This window comes from Rhinatrema bivittatum, chromosome 12 (assembly GCF_901001135.1).
Source record: "Rhinatrema bivittatum chromosome 12, aRhiBiv1.1, whole genome shotgun sequence".
Taxonomy (NCBI): domain Eukaryota; kingdom Metazoa; phylum Chordata; class Amphibia; order Gymnophiona; family Rhinatrematidae; genus Rhinatrema; species Rhinatrema bivittatum.
Window position 1 is genome coordinate 52011676 of NC_042626.1, and position 24952 is coordinate 52036627.

The 24952-nt window shown below is 42.0% G+C and overlaps 1 protein-coding gene across 1 annotated transcript in view; it reads left to right on the forward strand.

Annotated features, from left to right (window-relative positions):
• The window catches only part of CNTD1 (cyclin N-terminal domain containing 1), a 37875-nt gene that overhangs the window by 10767 nt on the left and 2156 nt on the right, over positions 1 to 24952 (forward strand). The window contains exons 2-6 of the mRNA XM_029574163.1: positions 5097 to 5172; positions 5911 to 6085; positions 10396 to 10558; positions 13205 to 13349; positions 18272 to 18368. Coding sequence (XP_029430023.1) covers positions 5097 to 5172; positions 5911 to 6085; positions 10396 to 10558; positions 13205 to 13349; positions 18272 to 18368 — 656 coding nt within the window. The remainder of the gene's footprint in view (positions 1 to 5096; positions 5173 to 5910; positions 6086 to 10395; positions 10559 to 13204; positions 13350 to 18271; positions 18369 to 24952) is intronic.

Genomic DNA, 24952 nt, shown 5'->3' on the forward strand with positions numbered 1-24952 from the left:
GACAAACAGTAATGGAAAGTGTGATACTTGATCTAGTGCTCACAAATGGGGAAAATGTCTGTAATGTCCAGGTAGATACCCACCTGAGCACCAGTGATCATCATTGGTATGCTTTGATATCACAAATAAGATACACATGAAGACCCAAGTTTTGAATTTCAAAAATACTGACTTGTCAAAAGGGGATGTTCCTGGAGGAAGAACCAGAAGACTGGGAGATAATGGGTGAGGTAGAACAACAATGGGCCAGATTAAAAGCTATTACAAAGCCAACAAATCTATATATTAGAAAAATAAACAAAAGGAAAATGAAACCAATCTGGTTCACAAAGGAGGTGGCTGAAAAAATACAGGCAAAAAGAACAGCATTTAAAAAGTATAAAAGGATCCCAAAAAAAGGAACACTGGGAAGAATACCTGGTGAAACAGAGGGAGACAAAGAAATCAGGAAAGCAAAAGGGCAAGCAGAAGAAAGGATTGTCAAAGAGGTAAAGTGAGATGACAAAACATTTTTCACATATATAAAAGAAGGGAGGCCCAGAAGTGGTGTAGTGAAATTGAAAGGTGACGAGGAGAAATGTAAGGAGAGAGATGAAGAAATGGTGGAAATATTAAATACTTCAGTTCAGTGTTCACTAAAGAAGACCTTGGAGAAGGACTGCTGCTGGTTGACAAGACCATAGAAAGGGATGGGGTAGACAAAACTCTGTTTACAGAACAGAATGTATGGGAAGAGCTAGGCAAACAAAGTGGGCAAGGCCAGGGGGCTGCCAGATGAGGTCCATCCCAGGATACTGAGGGATCTTAGAGAAGTGTTGGCGGGTCCACTGAAGGACCTTTTCAATAGATCCCTGGAAAACAGAAGTGGTGCCACATGTTTGGGGAAGAACGGTTGTGGTCCCACTTCACAAGAGTCATAGAGAGGAGGCTGGAAACTACAGGGTGATTAGCCTCATCATGGTGGTGGGAAAATTAATGGAGATGCTGCTGAAGGAAAAGAGAATGAACTATCTACAGTCGGGTGGGTTGCTGGACACGAGGCAGCATGGATTCGCTAGGGGAAGATCTGGTCAGACACTTCTAATTGAATTTTTTGCTTGGATGACTAGAGAACTGGATTGAAGATGGGCATTCAATATGATCTACTTGGATTTCAGCAAATCTTTTGATACAGTCCCGCATAGGAGGCTTGTGAATAAAATGAAAAGCTTGGGAGTGAGTGTTATTTTATTTATTTATTTATTTATTTATTTATTTATTTATTTATGTATGTTTTTTATATACCAACATTCAAGACGGTAGTCCCATCATGCTGGTTCACAAGAAACAGGGGTGCAATTAAAATAAACTTTACAATTTGAACAATAGTGCAGAAAAGCAGTTACATGTAACAGGGAATCAATAACTTGGGGTAAGAAGGAAAATGAAGATCAGATATATATATATATACAAAAACATTATAAGAGGTGGCTATTAATGCTATTACTAGCGAAGTATGTTGATTGAAGGGAGTTAAGTAATGTTGGAGTTAGGAAAGGCCTGCGTGAACAGCCACGTCTTGAGTCTTTTCTTGAATGTTGAGATGCTGGGTTCCATTCTAAGATCCGGGGGAATGGAGTTCCATAAAGTTGGACCAGCTGTGAAGAAGGCCCGATCTCTAAGCGTGATGTGTCTGGTAGATTTGGCTGGAGGTACTTGAAGTGATCCTTTGTAAGCATCTCTTGTCGGTCTTGTTGAGTAGTGTAATCGGAGGGGGATATGGAGATCGATTGGGGCTAATTGATGGATGTTTTTGAAAATGGTGAGAATGGCCTTGTAGATTATTCTGAAGTGGATAGGCAGCCAGTGGAGGCCCATCAGGATAGGGGTTATGTGTTCTCTTCTCCTGGTGTTAGTGAGTATACGGGCTGAGGCATTTTGGACCATTTGCAATGGTTTGGTGTGTGATAAAGGGAGACCAAGCATGATGGTGTTACAATAGTCCAGCTTTGCGAAAATGATTGATTGTAGAATCGTTCTAAAGTCATGTGTGTGGAAGAGAGGTCGTATTCTTTTCAGCACTTGGAGCTTATAAAAGCAGTCTCTGGTGGTTTTGTTGATGTTCGCTTTCAGGTTTAGGTGATTGTCAATTAGAACTCCTAGGTCTCTCACTTGTGTAGTGTTTGGTAAGGTTGGATGAGTGTGTGTGAGGGGGCTGTTTTCTGGTGTGATAAGAAGTTCCGTTTTTGATGAATTTAGTATCAGGTTGAGACTTGTGAGAAGCTGTTTGATATTTTGTAGGTGGTGGCGCGGATTACAAAATGGTTGACTGTAGGAGAGTTTGTCATGGTAAACGGAATCTACTCTGAAGAGAGAACCGTGTTAAGTGGAGTGCCACAGGGATCGATATTGGGACTGGTTCTGTTTAATATCTTTGTGAGTGATATTGCGGAAGGGATAGAAGGTAAAGTTTGTCTATTTGTGGAGGATACTAAGATCTGCAAGAGCGTGGACATGCCTGAAGGAGTAGAGAGAATGAAAAGTGATTTAAGAAAGCTTGAAGAGTAGTCAAAGACTTTGATAGCTGGGATTCAAGGCAAAGAAGTGCAGAGTAATGCATCTGGGATATGGTAATCCAAAAGAGCGGTATGAGATGGGGACGGAAGGCTGATGTGCCCGGATCAAGAGAGGGATGTTGGGGTAATAGTGTCTGGTGATCTGAAGATGGTGAAGCAATGTAACAAGCTGATAGCTAAAGCCAGAATGCTGGACTGCATAGAGAGGAATAACCAGTAAGAAAAAGGAGATGATAATGTCAGTGTACAGGTCCTTGGTGAGGCCTCACCTGGAGTGCTGTGTTCAGTTCTGGAGCCCATATCTCAAACAGGATAGAGGCAGTCCAGAGAAGGGTGACCAAAAATGGCGTGGGGTCAGTATTGGAAGACTTATGAGGAGAGGCTGAAGGAGCTATATATGTATACTTTGGAAGAGAGAAGGTGCATCCAGTCTCTATCCTTTTTGATACAGACCTTCAAATACCTGAAAGGTTTGATGCCCAAACTTTGAACCTTTTCCATTGGAAAGGAAACAGTAGAACTAGGGGTCACGAAATGAAACTCCATGGGGGATGTTTCAGAACCAATGTCAGAAAATATTTCTTCATGGAGAGTATGGTGGAAGCCTGGAATACCCTTCTGGAGGAGGTGGCAAAGACGAAAACAGTCAAAAAATTCAAAGGGGCATGGGATAAACACTGTGGATCCCTAAAAGCTAGTGGATGGAAATGAAGAAAAGAGTGCATGGGGTAACTTGCTGGTGCGGCAGTTACTGCTCTTAACCAATAAGCCTTGATACTGTTCATGCAACTGCAACATTGCTCTCGGCTTCAATGGCAGGGGGAAGAGAGGAATTGGGTTTAGACAACAACCAACAAGGACCTTGACTTTTATAGTCTGGGGAACTGATAAGCATGGGGGTAATCTGCACAGAGCAGCAGTTATCACCCTTAACAGAAGGCACAGGATTACTATCCTTAACCAGTAAGCCTTGATACTTTTGATGCAACTGCAACATTGCTCTCCACTTTGATGAGGGTGGAGGGGAGGGGAAGAGAGGAATTGGATTCAGATGATAACCAACATGGGCCCTGACTTTTATGGTTTGGGTTACCGATACCCAGACATGAGAGAAAAAGCACAAGACTGCTTCTATGGCCAAGTCCAAAGTATGTTAAGCAGCACTGTCTGAATTTTCAAGAAGGCTCATCACCCAGTATAATTATTGCTAGCGGTACATTTTTTTTGTAGGCTATACTGCACGGAATGGCAGTTGCTATCCTTAAAAACACATGGGGGTAACCTGAATGGCGCGGCAGATGCTATCATAAGCTTGCTAGGCAGACTGGATGGACCATTTGGTCCTTTTTTGCCATCATTACTATGTTACTGTATAAGACCACTGGGTTTCTCATTGGAAAATTAAGTCATCTCATTCCTTTTATTCTGATACGTTGTTAGAGTTGTTTAATGCTGTCATCTGAAGAGTTTGACTAACAGGTACTATTGTACTAATATATCTCTTATTAGAGCTTCCTAAAATTAATTTCTAGGTAGCAGGTGGTTTAGAAACTGGGAACATGACAGCAAATAAAGAACATACAGCCCATCCACATCTACTCAGTTCTTCGGTCCTTTCCTTCACAGATTCTTTGTGCTTGTACCAGATGCTTCTGGCCTTGTCACACCAAAGCAAACTAATCTGATTCTAAAGCTTTCAGTCTGTTAAATTACAAAGAATGATTAGTATGATAAAATGATGGTATATATTGGTTACTGTAGGTTAATGCTGAATAAAAAGTAAGAGATGACAAGCCTTCAGAGGCAGATAATGTAGAGTGACAACCTTAAAAATGGTCAACTATAAAACAAGGAAGCCGTGCAGTTGAGTGCTGCCAACTGGCTTTATTGAGGAAAACAGATTTTTTTTTTCACCAGTGGTTCCCGTTCTCGTGGATATCCTGAAAACCTAACTGGCTGGGGGTCCTCCAGGATGGGGTTGGGAACCTCTGTTTTACACAGTAACAAGCCATCACTTTATTCTACTTAATTTCTGTAAACTCAATTAATCTTATTGGATGCATTTCAAGAATGGATTTACATGGGCACCGCAGGTTGCATTCTGTGGAAGACTGCATCCTTACAGGCTTCAACACAAGGTCTAGGCTATCAAAGTTGAAAATGTAACAAAAGCATGATATTGTTTCCTTACTTCAGCCCATGTCAACTGAACATGCTGATCCAGTTCTGGTTTTACCTCATTGTAATTTTCTCATTGTTTTCCCTAAGAAAATCAGAACTACAAGTCAATGAATGCAATGGAACAAAACCAGGCCTGGATCTACAAGTTTGGTTGACCTGGGATGAGGTGGCACCCCTAAATCCTCATCTTCTGCAGTTTCCCAGTACTAGTGGTCTTTATTACTCTGGGATTTTTCCCTCTTAACAAAGAAAAAGTGAAAAGACTGATGAAAAAGCAGATGCAAATTGTTTTGGCTAATTAAGTAAATACCCTTTCTGATTAGGACAAAGTTGATGGCTTTGCTTTTTTTTTTATTGCAGAATTTGTATTTCTGTTGTCTGAACAATGGCATCTGGACAACTCTGCAAGATACCAAGCTGTAGAAATATTAGAGAGGTAACGTATCAGAGAAAAGTGACAGCCAAACAAGCCAGCGGCTGCTATGTCCAAACTCCGGAAGTTCAATAGAGAGCAAATTAAGCTCCAGAGAAAGACACACACACAAAAAAAAAACTGCTAGTGTAGGAATGCTATAGGGTAGGGTTTCCCAAACTTGTCCTGGGGACCCCACAGCCAGTCGGGTTTTCAGGATATCTACCATGAATATGCATGAGATCAGTTTATATATACTGAGTCTCCATGGTATGCAAATTTCTCATGCATATTCATGGTGGATATCCTGAAAACCCAACTGGCTGTGGGGTGCCCAGGACAGGTTTGAGGAGCCCTGCCATAGGGTTTCATTACACTGAATGAGATATGGGATAAGTTGGGTAGCTTGTGTGTGGGTCTAGGGTGTAAAAAATAGACAATTCCAGTTGGCCAGGCAGAGTTTGGTTTGCAAAAACTGGGCATTATCGGGTAAGTCAGCATAACTGTACTACTCTGTGGTTGGTAGATGAACGTGGGTGTTAGACACCATCATGCATCTTGTGTTCCAGCAGATTCTAAGATCTGCTTTACATGTTTTATTTTAACTACATTTTGTCTTGTTTCATTTAGGAGCTAATACACTGAGCATTTTTCTTGTCGACACAAACCGAGAAAAATCCATTTAGTATATTAGGTCGTAAAATAGAAATATGTCAGATTGATGCAGTGAGTCTGAGGTTGAACTGATTATTCTTTTTGCAGATTTATGATAAAGCATATCGAAGATATCTATAATTCTGCTGTAGCGGCACAGAAGGATAGTGACAAAGCTGTGACAGACAACTGGAGCTCTTTCAAAGTCCAGTGCCATGAGATTTTTATGCTTAGACTTGTGTCTTGCATTCAGATTGCAAGTAAACTTTCTTTCCACTGCAGTGTAAGGATTAAACGATTTCTTTTTTTCTCAGTAATCAACATGTTGTGATGATTATAATATGACATGTATGTAAAGTCTTGGTTGGTTAGTTCTTAAAAAGAAACCTGGAGCTACTCCTGCATACTGGTAACACAAAGTCCATGCTGTAATTAATTCTGAATTGCCAAAAGACTGACGATCCGCTTTCTTGCTACCTGTTTAATCTGTTCCTCCTTCTGCTGGCATTTGTAGTCCCTCATTAACCTGAGGCCATCCTATAATGATAATGTTATGTTTCATGGGTGTGGAGAACCCCATTATTTACATCACCTTGCAGCCATCATATATTGTGAATTTTTATCATTGGGAGCTTAAATAATTTTTGTTACCCACACTCGTGTCCAGCGATGGTCCTAACAGTGCCCCATAGCGCAGGTTCCCCTCTGATGATGTGCACACCCTCACTGATAAGAGTGACTGTAAGCTGCACAGGGAGCATATCACTAATGACAGTGGAGATATGGTGCCGCAGGTGGGTGCCTATCTCGCCTGCCCCTTGCAACAGCCCTGCCCAAACTCCCTTTCATGCTATACTGCTTAAGTATAAAAAGAGACAGAATCCATGCAGTTATGAAACCTAAAAGCTTATAGTAAATAATTTCCTTTTGATTATGCGCGCATGTTATAAAATCGCATGCCTGTGTGTGCACTCCGGGTAGTGCATGCACATCTCTTATTTATTTATTTAAAATCTTTTCTATACCGTCGTTAAGCTAGACGCCGTCACAACGGTTCACAATAAGGCACATAACTTCATGTTGCATAAAATGTCTTAAATTATATCAACTAAACAGGTGCCATCAAAATACTGTAACATAAGTTTCATGATAAATATTAATTGGTGGGTGTTATAAGTCATGTCCAATTCTATCTGTATCAGCTATAAAATAAATTAATACTTAAATCTAGTCCTTTGTTGTTGAAAGAAAGAAAGAAAAAAATGAGACACACAAATTAAGTAAAAAGTGTGTGAGTGGGAGTTCTATTGACCGCATCCTACATTTCCCTGGATTCTACTCTCCATTCTCTTTGTGGTATGCTTGCTTAAATAGCCATGTTTTTAAACCTTTTCTGAAAGTTTTGATGTTTCTTTGCAATCTGATTTCTAAAGGCATATTGTTCCATATTATAGGTCCTGCTAAGGATAGGGCCCTATCCCTTACTTGAGTTAATCTAGCTGTTTTAACTGAGGGAATAATTAGCAGTGCTTTGTTTGTTGATCTCAGGATTCTGTTGGGGACGCGTACACGAAGGGCTGTGTTCAGCCATTCTGCTTTTTCATCATGTATCAATTTATGTATGGTACATAGAGTGTTGTATTGTATTCTTTGCTCAATGAGTAACCAGTGTAGTTCAATTAGGGTATCGGTGATATGTTCTCTTTTACTTTTACCACTTAGAATTCTTGCAGCTGTGTTTTGTAATATCTGTAGTGGTCTTATTGTGGTGTATGGTAAACCCAGTAGAAGGGCATTACAGTAGTCGGTACTGGCAAAAATTAAGGCTTGTAATACTGATCGGAAGTTGGTAGGCGTTAGTAATGGTTTTATTCTTCTAAGAGTCATAAGTTTGGCGTATCCTTCCCGTACTTTTAGAGATATGTTGTTTCATACTTAGTTCTGTATCAATTATCACTCCAAGGTTTCGTACTTTGTCAGCTAGTTATATTTTTTGGTTGTTATTGAGTGTGATTGGGTTTTGGGTTTTGAATGATCGCTATGTTTTTTCGTTCTGGATGTAAGAATTCTGTTTTCTCTATATGAATAACTAGTTCCATTTGGTTTAGAAGTTGTTTTATAATATCTAGATACATGTTGGCTATGTTTAATGTTTTCTCAATTGTGTCATCGATGGGAAGTATTAATTGAATATCATCAGCATATATGTAGTGTGACATGCCTAAACCAGCTAGCAGGTGACATAAAGGCAGCATGAATATGTTGAATAGTGTGGCAGATAGGGCTGATCCCTGCGGAACTCCTGTTTGAAGGTTTATTTTCTCTGACATTACGTCCTTGATTTGTCTGTTATTTAGGTATGATTTGAACCATTTGATTGTTTTGTTGCTTAATCCTATTTCTTCTAATCTATTTAATAGGATGTCACGATTTACTGTATCAAATGCCACTGATAGATGTAGCATCACTAAAATGTAATGTTTACCGCTGTCAAACCCCTTAATCTCTCTAGCCTTGCCCTCCCTTAGTTCCCCTTTTACCCCCTCGATCTTCTAATGGTAAAACTGACTGTCCAAAAATGTTGTTAATCCAGTACACTATTTGACAAATTCCAATCTCCAATAAACTTTTATTATAAATATATACTATAGATGTAGGACCATTAACCAAATCAGCCTCAATTCCAAATATTTTAAGCTGTAACCATGCAATGGTCCCTTTCAAATTTTTTTTTCTTTTGTTTTTTGTATATAAAATTCAATGACCAGCAAAGATTATGTGAGGCACATCAAGCAGACAGTTCATTATCAATTATACTTATCTAAAGTGATGTGCTGTTTTTTTCAGAGTCCTCAGAGGTATCTTCTCTATTCAAAAGTCCAGACATGATGCCGTGTTTTGTTATAACTGGCACTGCATCAGGGGATTAATGGATCCTTTTATAATCCCACATCAAAAGTTTGAGTGCAGTGTTATGCTTCTTTGAATGCTCCTGACTCAACTTTGAATGTCTCTAAAAATGGAGTTATAACAAAACACAGTATAGTGTCAGGACTTTTGAACAGAGAAGATACCTATGGGGACCTTTTGAAAACAACAGCACATCATTTGAGATAGTTGAATATAGTTGGAGCTACCACCCAGGAAAAAGATCTAGGCATCATAGTGGATAATACTTTAAAATCGTCTGCTCAGTGTGCTGCAGCAGTCAAAAAAGCAAACAGAATGTTAGAAATTATTAGGAAGGGAATGGTTAATAAAACAGAAAGTGTCATAATGCCTCTATATCGCTCCATGGTGAGACCGCACCTTGAATACTGTGTACAATTCTGGTCGCCGCATCTCAAAAAAGATATAGTTGTGACGGAGAAGGTACAGAGAAGGGCAACCAAAATGATAAAGGGGATGGAACAGCTCTCCTATGAGGAAAGGCTGAAGAGGTTAGGGCTGTTCAGCTTGGAGAAGAGACGGCTGAGGGGGGATATGATAGAGGTCTTTAAGATCATGAGAGGTCTTGAACGAGTAGATGTGAATCGGTTATTTACACTTTCGAATAATAGAAGGACTAGGGGGCATTCCATCAAGTTAGCAAGTATCACATTTAAGACTAATCGGAGAAAATTCTTTTTCACTCAACGCACAATAAAGCTCTGGAATTTGTTGCCAGAGGATGTGCCTAGTGCAGTTAGTGTAGCTGGGTTCAAAAAAGGTTTGGATAAGTTCTTGGAGGAGAAGTCCATTAACGGCTATTAATCAAGTTTACTTAGGGAATAGCCACTGCTATTAACTGCATCAGTAGCATGGGATCTGCTTAGTGTTTGGGTAATTGCCAGGTTCTTGTGGCCTGGTTTGGCCTCTGTTGGAAACAGGATGCTGGGCTTGATGGACCCTTGGTCTGACCCAGCATGGCAATTTCTTATGTTCTTAACTGTCTGCTTGATGTGCCTCAGATAACGTTTTATTTTTTCACAGACACAGAACAGGGGAAAAAAAGCCTTAGAAACTGAGGTCCTAGGTCTCATGAAGCAAAAAACTGTCAAGAATATTACACTATATGGGTTTGCTATAATATCTGATGAGAATGTCTTAGGAGTTCTGTGCAGTTAGATACAAATTTCCTCTACATGTCAGATTATACATGTTTTCATATAGCAGAACATTTTAGTGGCAAAACAAGATTTTGGACAAATATAGATTGTATGTCATTGTTTATGCCATTATCCTCTTTGGTCAGGGAGTTCACTAATAATAAATGCCCTGAGGTTGGGCAAGTTATTCTTATTAGAAATTATAGTGTTTTAGGCAGTTTTTAAAAAGTGGGGTTTTTTTTAAAGACATCATGAATGTTGTGAAAGCTGAAGTTTATGATACAGGAAATTTGTGTGAAATTAAGTTTGTTCGTTCCAGCTGTACTGCTAAACATTCTATTTTATAATCCGTATTATCCTTGAAACATGTGCTCAATCTGTTGCAACCTGTAGGATCTATAAAAAATATATTTCTACAAAATTCCTATATTAAAAATGCAGGTATTTCTGTAAGTGTAAACTGTGATAATACAGAAAAATTGACTGTTCCTTATTTGTCTTTTAGGTAATTAACAACAACACAGTTCTGAAATTTTTGCAGTCCTTGGGTTACACGTACAGCAAAGAAGAATTACTTGAATCAGAACTCACTGTTCTGAAGGCCTTACAGTTTCAGATGAATGTTGCCACTCCATGTCCATATGTTGAAATGCTCCTGGAGGTTCTGGGTAAGGGCATTTCTAAAAGAAGAAATTTTTGTACTTATTATTGGAGGTCCCTAGAGTCTTTTTTCCTTTTCCAGGAGGTCTTCAGCTAGCTGCTGAGGATTGGCAATAACATAGGTTATTATTTTCATTACAAAATCAACTTTATATTCACCATACAAAATGGAAAAAAATTACTTGAGCATTTTGGCATTGAATAAATTGGAAGTGCAATGGTATCACTCAATCTGACAGGGTGACAGTCACATGAGGCCAGTCTTTGTAAGAAATGGGGCTTGAAACAAGCAACTATGATGTTTATAAAATAGATTTGTTATAGTAAATTTAATTCCTTATAATAGAATTGTAAAGCCTTTTTCATCCTCCCTACTTCAGATCACTGGAGCATGGAATGATATTTTTAAATTACTAGTCTTTGCCAGCGATTACTTGGCTGGGCAGATTTACTTAAATAGCACCATCTCTCCTCCCAACTATGGGCCTCATTTTCTAAAGTATTGCAGGCCTGCGATACTTTAGAAAAATGCGGTAATGAGGGGGGGGGGGGGGGGAGCGGTCCTGCGCTAGCCGGCAGCGATCGCACCTCCGCGGTGCGATCGCTGCCGGCATCGCGCCCAATAACTCCATCATAGAAGGTGTAGTTATTGGGCGCGAAATAGGCAGCAAAAAGGCCCTTACCTTTTCGCTGTCCGCGCCGTTGTCACAGTCGGCCCCGGTGACGCCCCGACTCCTCCTCTTCCGGGGCTGACTCCACCCCGATGTAGGTAGCACAGGCGTGCGCTACTTTCGCTAGCTATCATAGGCTTGCGCTGTTAGTGCAAGCCTGCAATAGCCTTGGAAAATAAGGTCCTATGTGCTTAAATTGGACAAATTAATTGTACCAACACAGCTAAAGTTTTTTCCAAAGGTAGAGTTGGGGCAGATAGATTGCTAATCTGAATAATGGAGATCAGGCAGGAACACTTCCTTTGTTTCTGTTTGCACATAAGTTTACCCAGACTGCGCAGAAGCAGTGGACTTTATAAAATACAGTATTAGAAGATGAACTTCCAAAACGTAATGTGCATACAAGTTATCATATATGCACAGTAAGTAGCCACTATTCATTAATTTGGTATTTTGTAGTCATCCACAATGCATGCACATATATGCATGTAAAAAAAAAAAAAGGGTGTTCCTGGGCAGAACCAAAAGTTACAGATGAAAATTGCTTTATGTGCATACATTTTCCAGCTTACTCATGTATCGTTACACATGCTAATTATTTGGCAGAAGTGATAAACACTTCCCTGTATGTACCCGGATCAGTCCAGACAGTGGGGTTATGCCCCCCTTCCAGCAGATGGAGACAGAGAAAAACTTGAAGGGCGTCCTCTCTTAAGGGACGCCCTCTGCATCCCTTCAGTATTTCTCTGTCTCCAGCAGATGAAGGTTACAGAACCTGCGGTTCCCAATTAAAAAAAGCAAAAAAACAAAAAACTTGTGTATCTTTACACCTGCTAATTATCTGGCAGAAGTAATAAACATATTTATTGTGTAGTACTGACTGGGCAAACTGCAGGCTAATTAGTTACACTGGTAATTTTACTCATGCACGTATGTTTTAAAATACACTGATTTATGCATGTATGTCCTGACTCACTCAAGTCATACTTTATTTTTGCACATAAAATATATGCACGTACATGTAAAAAGTAGGTAAAGGGATGGGCCCAAGAAGCAAAGAGGAAGGCGATCTATGATAGCCGTGGAGGAAACAACAGAAGAATAGATGCCAGATATCTTTGAACGTATTTATTGTAGTTCAAAGACATCTGGCATCTATTCTTCTGTTGTTTCCTCCAAAAATAGGTAAAGTACATGTTTGCAATGCATTGAAATTCTTGTAATAACGTGTTGGCCTACACACATGCACATTTTATGGGGTAAACATAAGCGTATTTTTAACATACATATATCACATACACATAAAATTCTATGGCAAAATTATGCACGGATACATACATACATATACGTCACCATGCACAATTCTTTTAAAGTTAGCCTCCCTGTGTGGACATTTTCAGAAAAAAGGGGGCACCAAATGCTTTGAAAATAAGTGCAAGTTTGTGTACAATTTTACCAACTTCCCTACTTGAAAATTACCGTCCTGATGACTTGGACGCACAGTGAGGAATCAAACTGGGGTCTCCAGCTCTGAGCTTTATATTACTACTATACCACTGCCAACCTTGTACAAGAATTATTTTTGGATGTAAGTGCTGAGAAGGTGCTGTACATAGGACCATACAAGATAATGCACAAATTTCAGTGACCATGTCCCAAAGAGTTTACAGTTCATGCACAAGGTGGTAAAGTGATTTCCTCTATGTTCCATAATGAATTCTTGATGGATTCAACTGCAGGGGGGTTACGACTTATCAGCTCTGATGTCAGTGAGTTGCTAATTGGGAAGAGGTCTAATGGTCCTTTTCTGCTCTCATATTTTAGATTTCTCTATTGCAGATGTTTCAGATATTTTTATAAGCCACGTAGCATGCACATGAATGCTTTTTTACTTTTTATTCTGGCTTTCCTGTATCAGCATTGTGTCTAACACAAAGATAAAAGAGAGAAAAATAACTGCACAACAGATCTGTTAACTTTTAGGACACAATGGCTGTGAACTACCTGTGAAACGCTTGCATGATATCTGCTTAAAGATTCTTGATCTGGTCTATCTTATGAGGAACTCCATCTATGAGACTTTATTACGAGCAGCCGTGGAAAATTCATCACCTAACGAGCTCCAGAGGTAAACCAGCAAAGTCCAGTTATCGCTAAAATTTTATAGTGTGGACACATGGGGAGAACCAACATGTTTTGCATTATCAGTAATTAGTGCCATACAACAAAATAGCAGTGGCCTCAGGGCCAGTGCCATTTTGATAATGGGACCCAATGGGGCAGGGGCAACTGGGAATCATTCTTACCCCATTTTGACCTCTATGACTCCATAGATGGGGTAAGATAGCTATGAGGGAGGAGGGATGGTGAAGGTCTGGAAGGGGGGGGGGGGGGGGGGGGCGGTAATTGTTTTTATTGCAGCAGGGCTGGGATAGGGGATGACTTGGCAGAGGGAGGAGGGAATCTGGCCCCTTCCTTTCCTTTTTCTGTTTGTTTGTTTTTTGCTTTGATATTTATTTTGTTTCAGTTAAACAAAACAAACCAAAATAAACATCAAAAGAAATGAAAAAAACAAATAAAAAACCCCCAAAATATATAAAACAAAACTTGCTTCTGTGGACATCCATAATAAAACAAAAATTATTAGTAATAGTAAAGTCATGAATGATGCCATTCAAAAAGTATCTTTCCTCAAAATAGTTCTCAACCTTCTTTCTGTTGGGACACACCTGACAGATGGTTCTCACATGCGTGACACACTGAACACATGATCCTCATGGGGCTAGATGTAAACATATACTCTGTATCTACAGGAACTGCCCTGACTCCCAAACAAGGGGTGCAGAACAGAACTAGGATATTCCCTGTTCATGCATGTCCTATTGAGAAAACACAACAAATAATATTGATACAAATGCTTCCATGCTAGTAAAATACCTCACCTCTGTCACACACATAGAACCAACCTTCCCCAAATACAGAAAGACGCAAATTACAAATATAGAGACAGAAACTGGAATGGAAACCCAAAAAAGCCACTCTGCATTCAGTGCAAAACTGAAGAAATGGAAACAGAAATATAGTACCTAACAGACTCCCAGAATCTGCAATAACGTACACAAACTAATGCGCAAAATGTTACACCTGCATTATGGAACTCATTCAAATACTAACAATCATACCTATGAAAAGGCAACACTACAAATATTTAACCAGGTGCTAAACACCAATACACCTCCTGTTAGGAAAACAGAACAAGCCAAGATCCCTACACAGAGACTACAAGCTTGACGAATACCCTTACCTGGATCACACACGCAGAACACTGACAGACCCTGACCAAATACAGAATAAAGTGACCATCAAGTTAATGTTTTTGTTTTTCCATTGTTGCACTGCATACACTGTTTGGCTTCTTGCTGTTTCCAGTTCATTTTTTGTCTCCACATTTCTATTTATACATTTTTCAAGTAATATAAAATAATAATTCTAAAACTAGAATAATAAATATAATAAATGTTTCAAAACAACTGATAAATAGAATAACATCCAGTCATTAAAAACTTACAAAATTATTAAAAATTCTCTAAACACAGAGGGGAGCTTTCCAAGATGGCAACCTGAACGGTTGTGGCGTGAGAAGCCCCTGATACTTTTCCTTGTTACCTGTTTCTGATATGCCTCACACCAAACGGAAAGCCCGGGTGAGGGGTGGAGAGAGTACCTCCACTCCTCTGGAAACATCGCAGCCCAGGATTGGGAGCTTTTTCGCTGCTGTCCCCCCATTGACGCCGGGAGATCGGGTCACAGGGGAGCAAGCTTTGGAGCGTGATCTTACCTCCCTGACCGAGACATCTTTAAGCCCTGGATCACCTATAAGGCCGCGACGAGGAATCGAGGTTGGGGAGTGTTGTGAGCCCAACGGAGGTAATCCTGAGAGAGGCCGGAACACCCAAACAAGGTGGAATATTGGAAGGACTTACCATGCAAGTGCAAGAAGACAAGGTAGAGCCCGGAGGAGCAGAGGGGGGAGCAAGGATAAGACTCGCGAGCCTTGGAAATAGCGACGGCCTAGCAGCGGGAGTGGGCAGAGAAGTGAAACAGGAACTCTCATTGCAAAGGAAACTGCTACCTGATTCTGAGATATCTCTTCTCTCTATTTGGACTGCTCTCCAATTGTTAGAGAAAGTAATATTGGGTTTAACAAAAGAGGTTATTGAAGTAAAACAACAAGTTAAGAATAATGATACTGAGATTGTGATACAAAATAATAAAATGGAAAAAACGAGTCACAGAGGTGGAGAAAATTCAATCAGCAATGGTCTTAAATGACGAAGCAAATAAAAGGCTTGAAAAGATTGAGAATACATTAAGGGGTAGATTTTATAATTTAGCGCGAATGCGTACTTTTGTTCGCGCAACAGGCGCGAACAAGAGTACGCGGGATTTCAATAGATAAGCAAGTAGGCGCGCGTATCCATTAAAATCCGGGATCGGCGCGCGCAAGGCTGCCAATTTTGGGCAGCCTGCACGCGCTGAGCCGCGCAGCCTGCCTCCGTTCCCTCCGAGGCCACTCCGAAATCGGAGCGGCCTCGGAGGGAACTTTCTTTTGCCCTCCCCTCACCTTCCCCTCCCTTCCCCTACCTAAACCCACCCCCCCACCTTTATCGCCGGATTTACGCCTGCCAGAGGCAGACGTAAATCTGCGAACGCCAGCGGGCTGCTGGCGCGCCATCACCCGACCCGCGGCCACACCCCCGGGCCGAAACCACACCCGCGGTACCGCCCCCGAAACGGCGCGTCACCCGCGCCACGCCCCCGAAACGCCACGTCACGACAGCCACGCCCCCCAGCACGCCTCTCCATGTAAGCCCTGGGACTTACGCAAAATAGGCTTGGCGCGTGCAGGGGGGATTTGGGGTAGGTTTTTGGGGGGTACACACGTATCCCTTTGAAAATCTACCCCTAAGAGCACACAACTTAAGATTCTTAAACTTTCTAGTATTAAGAAATATTTCTCCTATTGATCTATTTAAGTTGTATGTATCCCAAATTTTAAAGGTTCCGGAAGAACTTAAGCCAGTAGTCACAAAGGCCTATTACTTACACTCCACTAAAAACAAATCGAGAGACTATAGCAGAACAAGATATACCAGATTTAACATCCTTGCTGGACTCATCATAAGAATTGATAGTATCTCATCGCAGACCTCTCTTGGTTACATTTACCTTCTTGATGGATAAGAATAACATTTTCAAACAATATTTCAGGAATAATCAAGCCCTATTTTTTGGACAAAAAGTCTGGTGCTATCAAGATTTGTTGAAGCAGACGCAATTAAGAAGAAAAACCTTTCTGAATTTGAGGGAGGAAGCAGTCCAAAAGGGAGCAACTTTCAAATTGCAATTTCCATGCAAGTGTTGTCTGTTGTATCAGGGGCAGCGTTTGTATTTTTTGATCCAATACAATTGAGAGCATTTCTGGATACTCACTCTAGTCCCACATAGGCCTGCTGTTTGGTGTGTAATGTAAAATAGTCGGGGGACTGTTCAGGTTGCCAGATATTCCATATTTAGATTTTCTATTTGTTGTTATTGCTCTAATTACATGCTCTCCAGGTATTTCTTCTATTTGACTATAATATAGAAGTTAAATTACGAGTAATTATATTTTTGGTCTTGTAGATCTATTAGTATTTCTGTATTATAGGAAATTTCATTAACAAGTGGATGCTTGTAAGTTGTATAAAAGCATAAATAAAAAAATAAAAAATTCTCTAAACACCAATAAAATATTTCAAACAGCAGATACATCACATAATACCTGAAAGTAATCTGCTTTGAAGTGCCGAAAAAGTGTGAAAAGCGGAATATAGATATCTAAATAAAAATAAAATAAAAAAATACCCAATAATTAAAATGGCAATCAATTAAGGAAGATACATTTAAAAAGCCACCTTTACTTATCCTCTCTAGCAACTCTCCTACTCATTTCCCTTGTAGGCTAATAGCACACATCAGAAGTATCAATGGCTGCTGAAGCTCTGTCCTCACACTCCTCTTGCTTAGGGCCCATGATTAGTCTGTCTCAAACACACACACACACACCAGTCATCTTTCTCTCTCTCTCTCACACACGTCACGTCCCTGACCAATCTTTTGCACACATGTATACACCAGTCACTTCCCTGACCAATCTCTCTCGCACACATATATACACCGGTCACCTCCCTGACCAATCTCTTTCTCTCACACATACCAGTCACCTCCCTGACCAATCTTTTTCACACACACACACATACACACACAAACCTGTCACCTCCCTGACCAATCTTTCTCACACACACACACCAGTCACCTCCCTGACCAATCTCTCACACACACACACCAGTCACCTCCCTGACCAATCTCTGACACACACACACACACACACACACACACACCAGTCACCTCCCTGACCAATCTCGTTCTCTCTCTCTCACACACACACACACACACATTATATATATAGAAACATAGAAATGATGGCAGAAGACCAAACGGTCCATCCAGTCTGCCCAGCAAGCTTTCACACATTTTTTTTTTCATACTTTTCTGTTACTCTTGTCCCTTTAAATAACTTTTTTGGTTCTATTTCCCTTCCACTCCCGCCATCATAGATAGCAGCGCTGGAGCTGCATCTAAGTGAAGTATCTAGCTCATTCTCTTTTTCACACACCCCAGTCACTTCCCTGACCAGTCTCTTTTTCACACACACACACCAGTCACCTCCCTAATCACTCTCTCTCTCACACACCAGTCACCTCCCTGACCAGTCTCTTGCTCTTATACAAGCTTTGAAATAAAATTTGTGGGCCAGGCTCCTTCTGATGATGTCACAGACGTGCAAGGATTGACATTGTGTTGTCCTCAGAAAACACCTGTTACACATTAAGCAACTCTGCTATACAGGTCAAATATTTTAGAATAAAAATATTTGTAGCCAAGATTAATTATTAGACATTTAACTTAAATCAGTATCTAATATGCTATTTTGTTTTTATTGGACAGAGTAATGTTTTTAACTGTAAAAGAAGATTTCATGCTTTTGGCAGCTGGAATTATTGCAGCAAGTGCTTTTATACTAAACCATGAATGCTGGAGCCAGGTAGAGGAAAATAATACTTCCTACAAATATACATTGTTACTTTTGAATCTACTGTCATATCTTTCCAGCAGTGTACTTTGGAAAGCAAGGGCATGATGCCACATTACTTAAGCGTATTACATCTTTTTGCAACTGTTAGAATTCCCTCCCATTAGATTAGCTAACGCCTTGATTAGCACAGTGCCAAGCAGAGGCTCCAAGGACTTGAATGTCAGTCCTTGGCCTGTTGCTGCTGCAGCAATGGTACTTGCAGCTTTCTGGGGGATTGTTTTGAGTGTTGAGCCATGAATTATGGCGGACAGTATAGGCTGGCTTAGAGTAACGCAAATAACACTAGAGAAAAGTACCTTTGCTACTAAGTGCACTCTGTTTCAGGATATGACATGATCACATGGAAGTTTAAAAGAACAATTAACAGTCTCCCCTCTTCGTGGATGGAAAAGTAATGAAACTGAGCACCTCCCGTTACTGTATGCTTCAGCTTCATCCCTATCTGGTTGAAAATACTTAGCTCATTATTGCATAAGCATTTTTAAAAGGTCATGCCATTTGCTCTGTCTGGGGTTTAAGCAGCTACTCCACTCTCTTGTTCCCATCCCTTTGGCACTGTCTGGAAAGGTCCTAGAAGAGGCCTGAAATTACAAAGAGAATACATTTGAGATTAAAAAATTCTTTCCTTCTGCAGGTATAGAGTGTGATAGTTTAGCATTATACCTCCATGGGTCAATTGCATTTCAGCCTTGATAGGTTACACTGACTTTTTGATACAGTGAAATCCTGTATATAGTGCTTCCTCCTCACCTAGGAAACATTTTTTCTCTCCAGCTACACTAATGAAGTTACCACTGCATCCTAACAATAAGGGAAAGTATACATAGGCATGGGTCTTGGGAATGCTTTCCAAGAAGTTTGGAGGAGGGGGTGCTGCAGTTCTTACCCCTCCCCTTCTCTAACTCAGAGAAATTTCACTTATATCAATTAATGTTCCACTTGTATTATGTTATTGGATGAAGGAATCTTGAATGCTTAAGTAGAACATTATAATTTGATCATAACAGAGGTTACTTAGACTCTCCCCAGCAGAGCTGCACTTATTGATGCTGGAATCTTGAAATTCCACTCAAGAACAACCTCTCTTCCCATACAGAACATGGGGAGATGGGATAATGCACAACTCCCTCCAGTCTCTGCCAAATGGGGGAAGTGATCTGCCTACAGTACCTCACCTCTCACAGAACTTACTTCCACACAGGCATATGGTTGAGCTTGGAAAATATTGCCAAAGTCAAGCTTCTGCATGCTCTTCCTACTTTTTTTTTTTTGTCATAGGGCATTTTTAAAAGGCATCTAGCCACATAAAAATAAATTAATGTGCCTAGATTGCCCTCCTCAGCCTGGCTAACGTAGGCACAGTTTGCCATAGCTTGTATACTTAAACAATTTTCCTTTCCTGTTCATATCCCTGATCTGTCCAGACAAGTGGGATGTACCCAAGCCCCTCTAAACTGGGTGGGATCCTGAAAGACCTACATTTAGTACACTCTCAAAGGATCCCTGCTCTGGGGCCCTGACATCCAAATGGTAATGCCTGGTAAAAATATGCAAAGAGGACCAAGTTGTTGCCTGCCAGTCTCCTGCGGCAACACAGACACTCTGCCCAGGAGGCTGTATGTGCCCTAGTAGAATGCGAATGCAATCGCTCAGGGATTGACAGACTTTTACTAATATAAGCCAAAACTATCACCTCCTTCAACCAAACGAGCAATCGTATGCTTAGCTGCTTTGCAACCTTTCTTTGGTCCACTGAACAACACAAAAAGATGGCCCAAGCACCGAAATCCATTGGTCACCTTGAGATATCTGAGGAGAACCAGACGCACATTTAAAGACGACGATCCCTTGCACGAGGAGAATCGGGAGTCAGGTGAGAAAACCCCAGCAGCTCTACAGTCTGCCTAAAATGAAAAGACGTTACCTTGGGCAAAAAAGGAACCGCCCACAATGAGACCCCCTCATCAGAAATTTGCACAAAAGGGCTCTCTGCACGATAAGGCTTGGAGCTCAGAAATTAGTCTTGCTAAAAGATTTGGGGAGACCTATAGCTGCGGAAGCTTGGACACAGGTATATGCATCCGCCAGGAAGTGTTCAGTCTCTGCTTCTCTCCAAGAGAATTGTTATAAGTTAATAATGCGGTGCCATCACTCCATATTCTCTGCACCGTACATATGCTGGAGGGACTGTGGACAAATTGGCACGTTTCTTTATATGTTGCACGAGTGCAGCAACTGTGGAGTGAAGTGGCAGTGTGGCTTGAAGGGATTTTGGGTGTGCATTGTATTCAAGACCTTGGTTTTATACTCCTTAACCACTCTCATCAAGCCCTAGATAAATCACACACTTCATTTTGTCAACAAGTTTTTATTGCAACTAGGCTGGCAATAGCAAGTCACTAGAAAAAGACTGAGCTTCCTTCTCTTCACACGGTTCAACAGAAAGTACACCTTTATTGCAAAATGGCAGCAATTACGGCAGAAGTACACAACTCTATCTCTACATTCCAGGTGACCTGGACACCCTACGTGCAGTGGGAGAAACAATCCGCTATATAGAAGCTTTACTTTATTTTCTTGGATCCACTATGCACTATCAGGGGTCACCTACTAAATTTATCCACTAAGTTTTGAACCATCTTTTCATATGTTATCATATTAATAGTTAAAGTCTTTCCTATGAGAGCTCATATGGGGGGGGGGGGGGGGGGGGAGACTGGAGACGCAGAGGGGCATGTTCTCGTTATGTTCTCGTTATGTTTGCTGTACTGTTATGACATGTTTTCAGCTCCACTGTATGTTAAAATTGAAAATAATAAAATTATACATTATAAAAAAGAAATGTCTCGCTGAGCAAATCGGCACCAGGAACACCACCTTCCAGGTAAGATCCTGGTGTATGTAGGTATGTACCGCCTCTTGGCGTAATTTTTATGTTTCAATGTAAACCGATGTGATCTGTATTTTAATACAAGAACACCGGTATATAAAAATCTAAAAATAAATAAATAAATAAATAAATCCTTCAAAGTAGCCCTTTGCAAAGGTTCAAAAGGAGGACCACACAGTATGCACAGGACCAATTAAGATTCCACGATGGACAAAGTCTACGGACTGGATGACACAAATGCCTCGCTCCTTTCAGAAAACGTACTACATCCGGCTGAGATGCTAAAGGTCTTCCCTGCAATCTCCCTCTGAAACAACCCAAGACTGGCACCTGGACTTGGAAAGAATTATAGGCCAAATCCTTTGACAAGCCTGCCTACAAAAAGGCCAAGACCTGGGCAACGTTCACTTGCAAAAGATCAGCGTCATGGACCATACACCAGGACTGAAACAGTCTGCAGACTCTGATCTTCTAGTTTGAAGAAGAATAGTAAGCACTTGCTCAGGATATCCTTTCAAGCGGATGCATCACCTCTCAAAAGCCAAGCTGCTAGACAGAAGTGATCCGCCTGCTCAGACAAGATAGGTCCCTGACTTAGCACTCCCCTCAGGTGGCTTAACCGAATAGGCCCATCTACTGCTAGCTGAACCAGATCTGCAAACCATGGACAATGCGGCCACTCCAGTGCTACCAGGATCACCCGTCCCTGATGCTGCTCGATGTGATGCAACACCCGACCTACGAGCGGCCATGCAAGAAAGACATAGCAGGAGCCTTTCTGGCCATAGCTCAACTAGGGAGTCTATCTCTGCAGAGCCGAACACCCTTCGGCAGTTGTAAAACGTGGTCGCCTTGGCATTCTTCCTCGATGCCATGAGATCGAACTGGGGTTCACTCCCCCTGCACCGAATGAGTGCAAAGGCCTCCGGTGACAGTTCCCATTCTCCCAGGTCCAGCTGTTGTCTGCTGAGATAAGTTGCCTGCACATTGTCCAACCCTGCCATGTTGAGAGGCTGCAAGTGCTGCTAGAAAAAGTTCTGCCCAGGCAAAGAGTTTGTAAACCTTCTGAGCCACAAAGCGACTGTTCGTTCCGCTATGTCGATTGATATAGGCCACCGTCTCCACTTTGTCCGAGAACACACCTACCGCCCATCCCTGAATCCAAGGAAAAAAAGAACAGTGCCCTCTGGACCACTCCAGATGGTTGATTGACCAGGACGCTTCCATCAGAGACCACTGCCCTTTCACTGTAGATCCTTGACATATCGCTCCCCAACAACTCAGACTGGCTTCTGTGGTTTCTACCACCCAGTCTGGAACCTCCAAATCCACTCCCTTCTCTAAATTGACCCGCGACAGCCGCCATGAGACTGGACCTGGATTCCTCCTGGAGTGGTAACGGCAGCTGAAACTCCTCAGACATTGGATTCGAAACGGGACAGGAGTGCCTTCTGAAGTGGACACGTGTGCAAACACCCATAGCACCAAATCCAGCGCAGAAGCCATGGACCCTAGCACCTAAAGATAATCCCAGACCTTGGGGACTGACAGGTCCCTCAGCTGAACCACTTGTGATTGCAACTTGAGCACCCTTTCTGGGGTAAGAAACACCTTGCCTAACTGGATGGAACAGAGACCCTCCACCTCCGACTTTGCCCGAATGAGCCAATCGTCCAGGTACAGATGGCACCAGTATCCCTTCCCTTCCGAGGGCCACCACCACCACCATCATCATCACCTTTGTGAACGTTCTTGGAGCAGTAGCTAGCCCAAAGGGAAGAGCTTGAAACTGAAAATGCTCCCCTAGGATCGTGAAGTGTAGGAAGTTCCGATGGTCTGCTCGGATAGAAATGTGGAGATATGCTCCGTAAGATCCAAGGAGGCCAGAAACTAACCTTTGCACACCGCTGCAGTCACTGTTCGTGTCATTTTCATCCAAAAAAGTGGCACCTGTAGTGCCGCATTGACCCTTTGCAGATCCAGAATGGGCCAAAATGAACCCTCCTTCTTGGGAATCAGAAAGTATACAGCATACCTTCCCTGACCATGTTCCTTTTGCGGCACTGGGAGGATGGCTTCCAATCGCTGCAGCAGAGTGTCCCGCACTGCCACCTGCTTGCCGGGCGTAGCGCAACAGGACACCACGAAGGCGTCTTCTGGGGGGGGGTTTGAGAAAATTCTAAATCATAGCCTTCCCTTACTACTTCCAACACACACTAGTCTGATGTGATTCTGGTCCACTCCTCGTAAAACTGGGATAATCTTTCTTGGACTGACACCAGGAAGGAGTGGACCAGCCTGCCTTCATTGGACGAGCTTTGCACCTGCGCCTGTCTGGAACTCTCTCTGGCTGGTCTACAAGTCCTTCAAAGGGACTGCTTCCTTCCTGCACCCTGCTTCTGCATAGCGCCTGAAGAACCTCTGCTGGAATGAAATCTCATTTATTTATTTATTCAATTTTTGTATACCGTTGCACAGTGCAGTTCCATCACTACGGTTAACATAAAAGATAAAAAATAAAATTTAAAACTCAATTCAAAATATTAACCTATTAAAATATTACCGACAATTATAAAATATTAGATATACTAGCCGTTAAGCCCGTAAGAACGGGCTACATTTAAAAAACTTTTTTCGGTCCATTTCCTTCCCACTCATTCTCCTTCCCACCTCTATTCTCCCTTCCTCTCCTCTCCCCTTCCCTCCCCCCCCCCACTCTCTCCTCTCCTCCCTCCCCTTCCCCCCAACTCTTTCCTCCCTCCCACTCTTTCCTCCCTCCCTCCCCTCAGTCACTCCCCCTCTCAGCTCATCCACAACCGGCAGATGGAAGATCTCCAGTGGGGGGGGGTCCCTCCCTCACACGCGCCGCCGCCGCTCCTGCTCCTCCCAGCACCATTTTTTTTTTTCGGGCACGCTCCGCTCTGACCGACGTGCTCGCCCACGCATGCGCGGTAGAGCTGCTCTCTACTGCGCATTTGCGGGCCGTCGGTCAGAGCCCATTTATAAGGTAGATTACAATCAGTTATAAAAACAAACTCTGAAGCGAGTGCCAGGTGGGAAGGTCTTCTTAGTTCCCTTATCTTTGGGCAACCTATTCCCTTTAGAAACTGCCAAATGCTTCATCAGCTTCTCTAGATCCTCCCCAAACAATAACCTTCCTTTGAAGGGGAGATTACAAAGCTGTGCCTTTGACCAAACATCTGCCGATCAATTACGTAGCCACAGAAGCCTTCGTATGGACACCATAATCCTAGTTGAAGTGCTAAGCATATCATAGAGGACATCGGCCACATAGGCCACCCCTGCTTCCAACCGAACATCCTGGTCAGGCTCCGCAGAGGTTTCAGCTGCCTTCACCTGCACGTTCTGCACCCAGCACAAACAGGCCCTCTGCATTAGACTAGCGCAGACTGCAGCCCTAAGGCTCAGAGCCGAGACTTCAAACAGCCTCTTCAACAAGATCGCCCAGCTTCCGGTCCATGCAGTCCCTCCAACACCAGGTTTACCCCTTCATTGTCGGAATCTTCCTGCACAACCTTAATCCCCAGCCGCTCCAGAACCTGAGGGATGAGTCCCCACAATTTCTTCTTACGAAATAATCTGACCACCCTTGGGTCTTCCCCTTCTGGCAGAGGGACCTTGT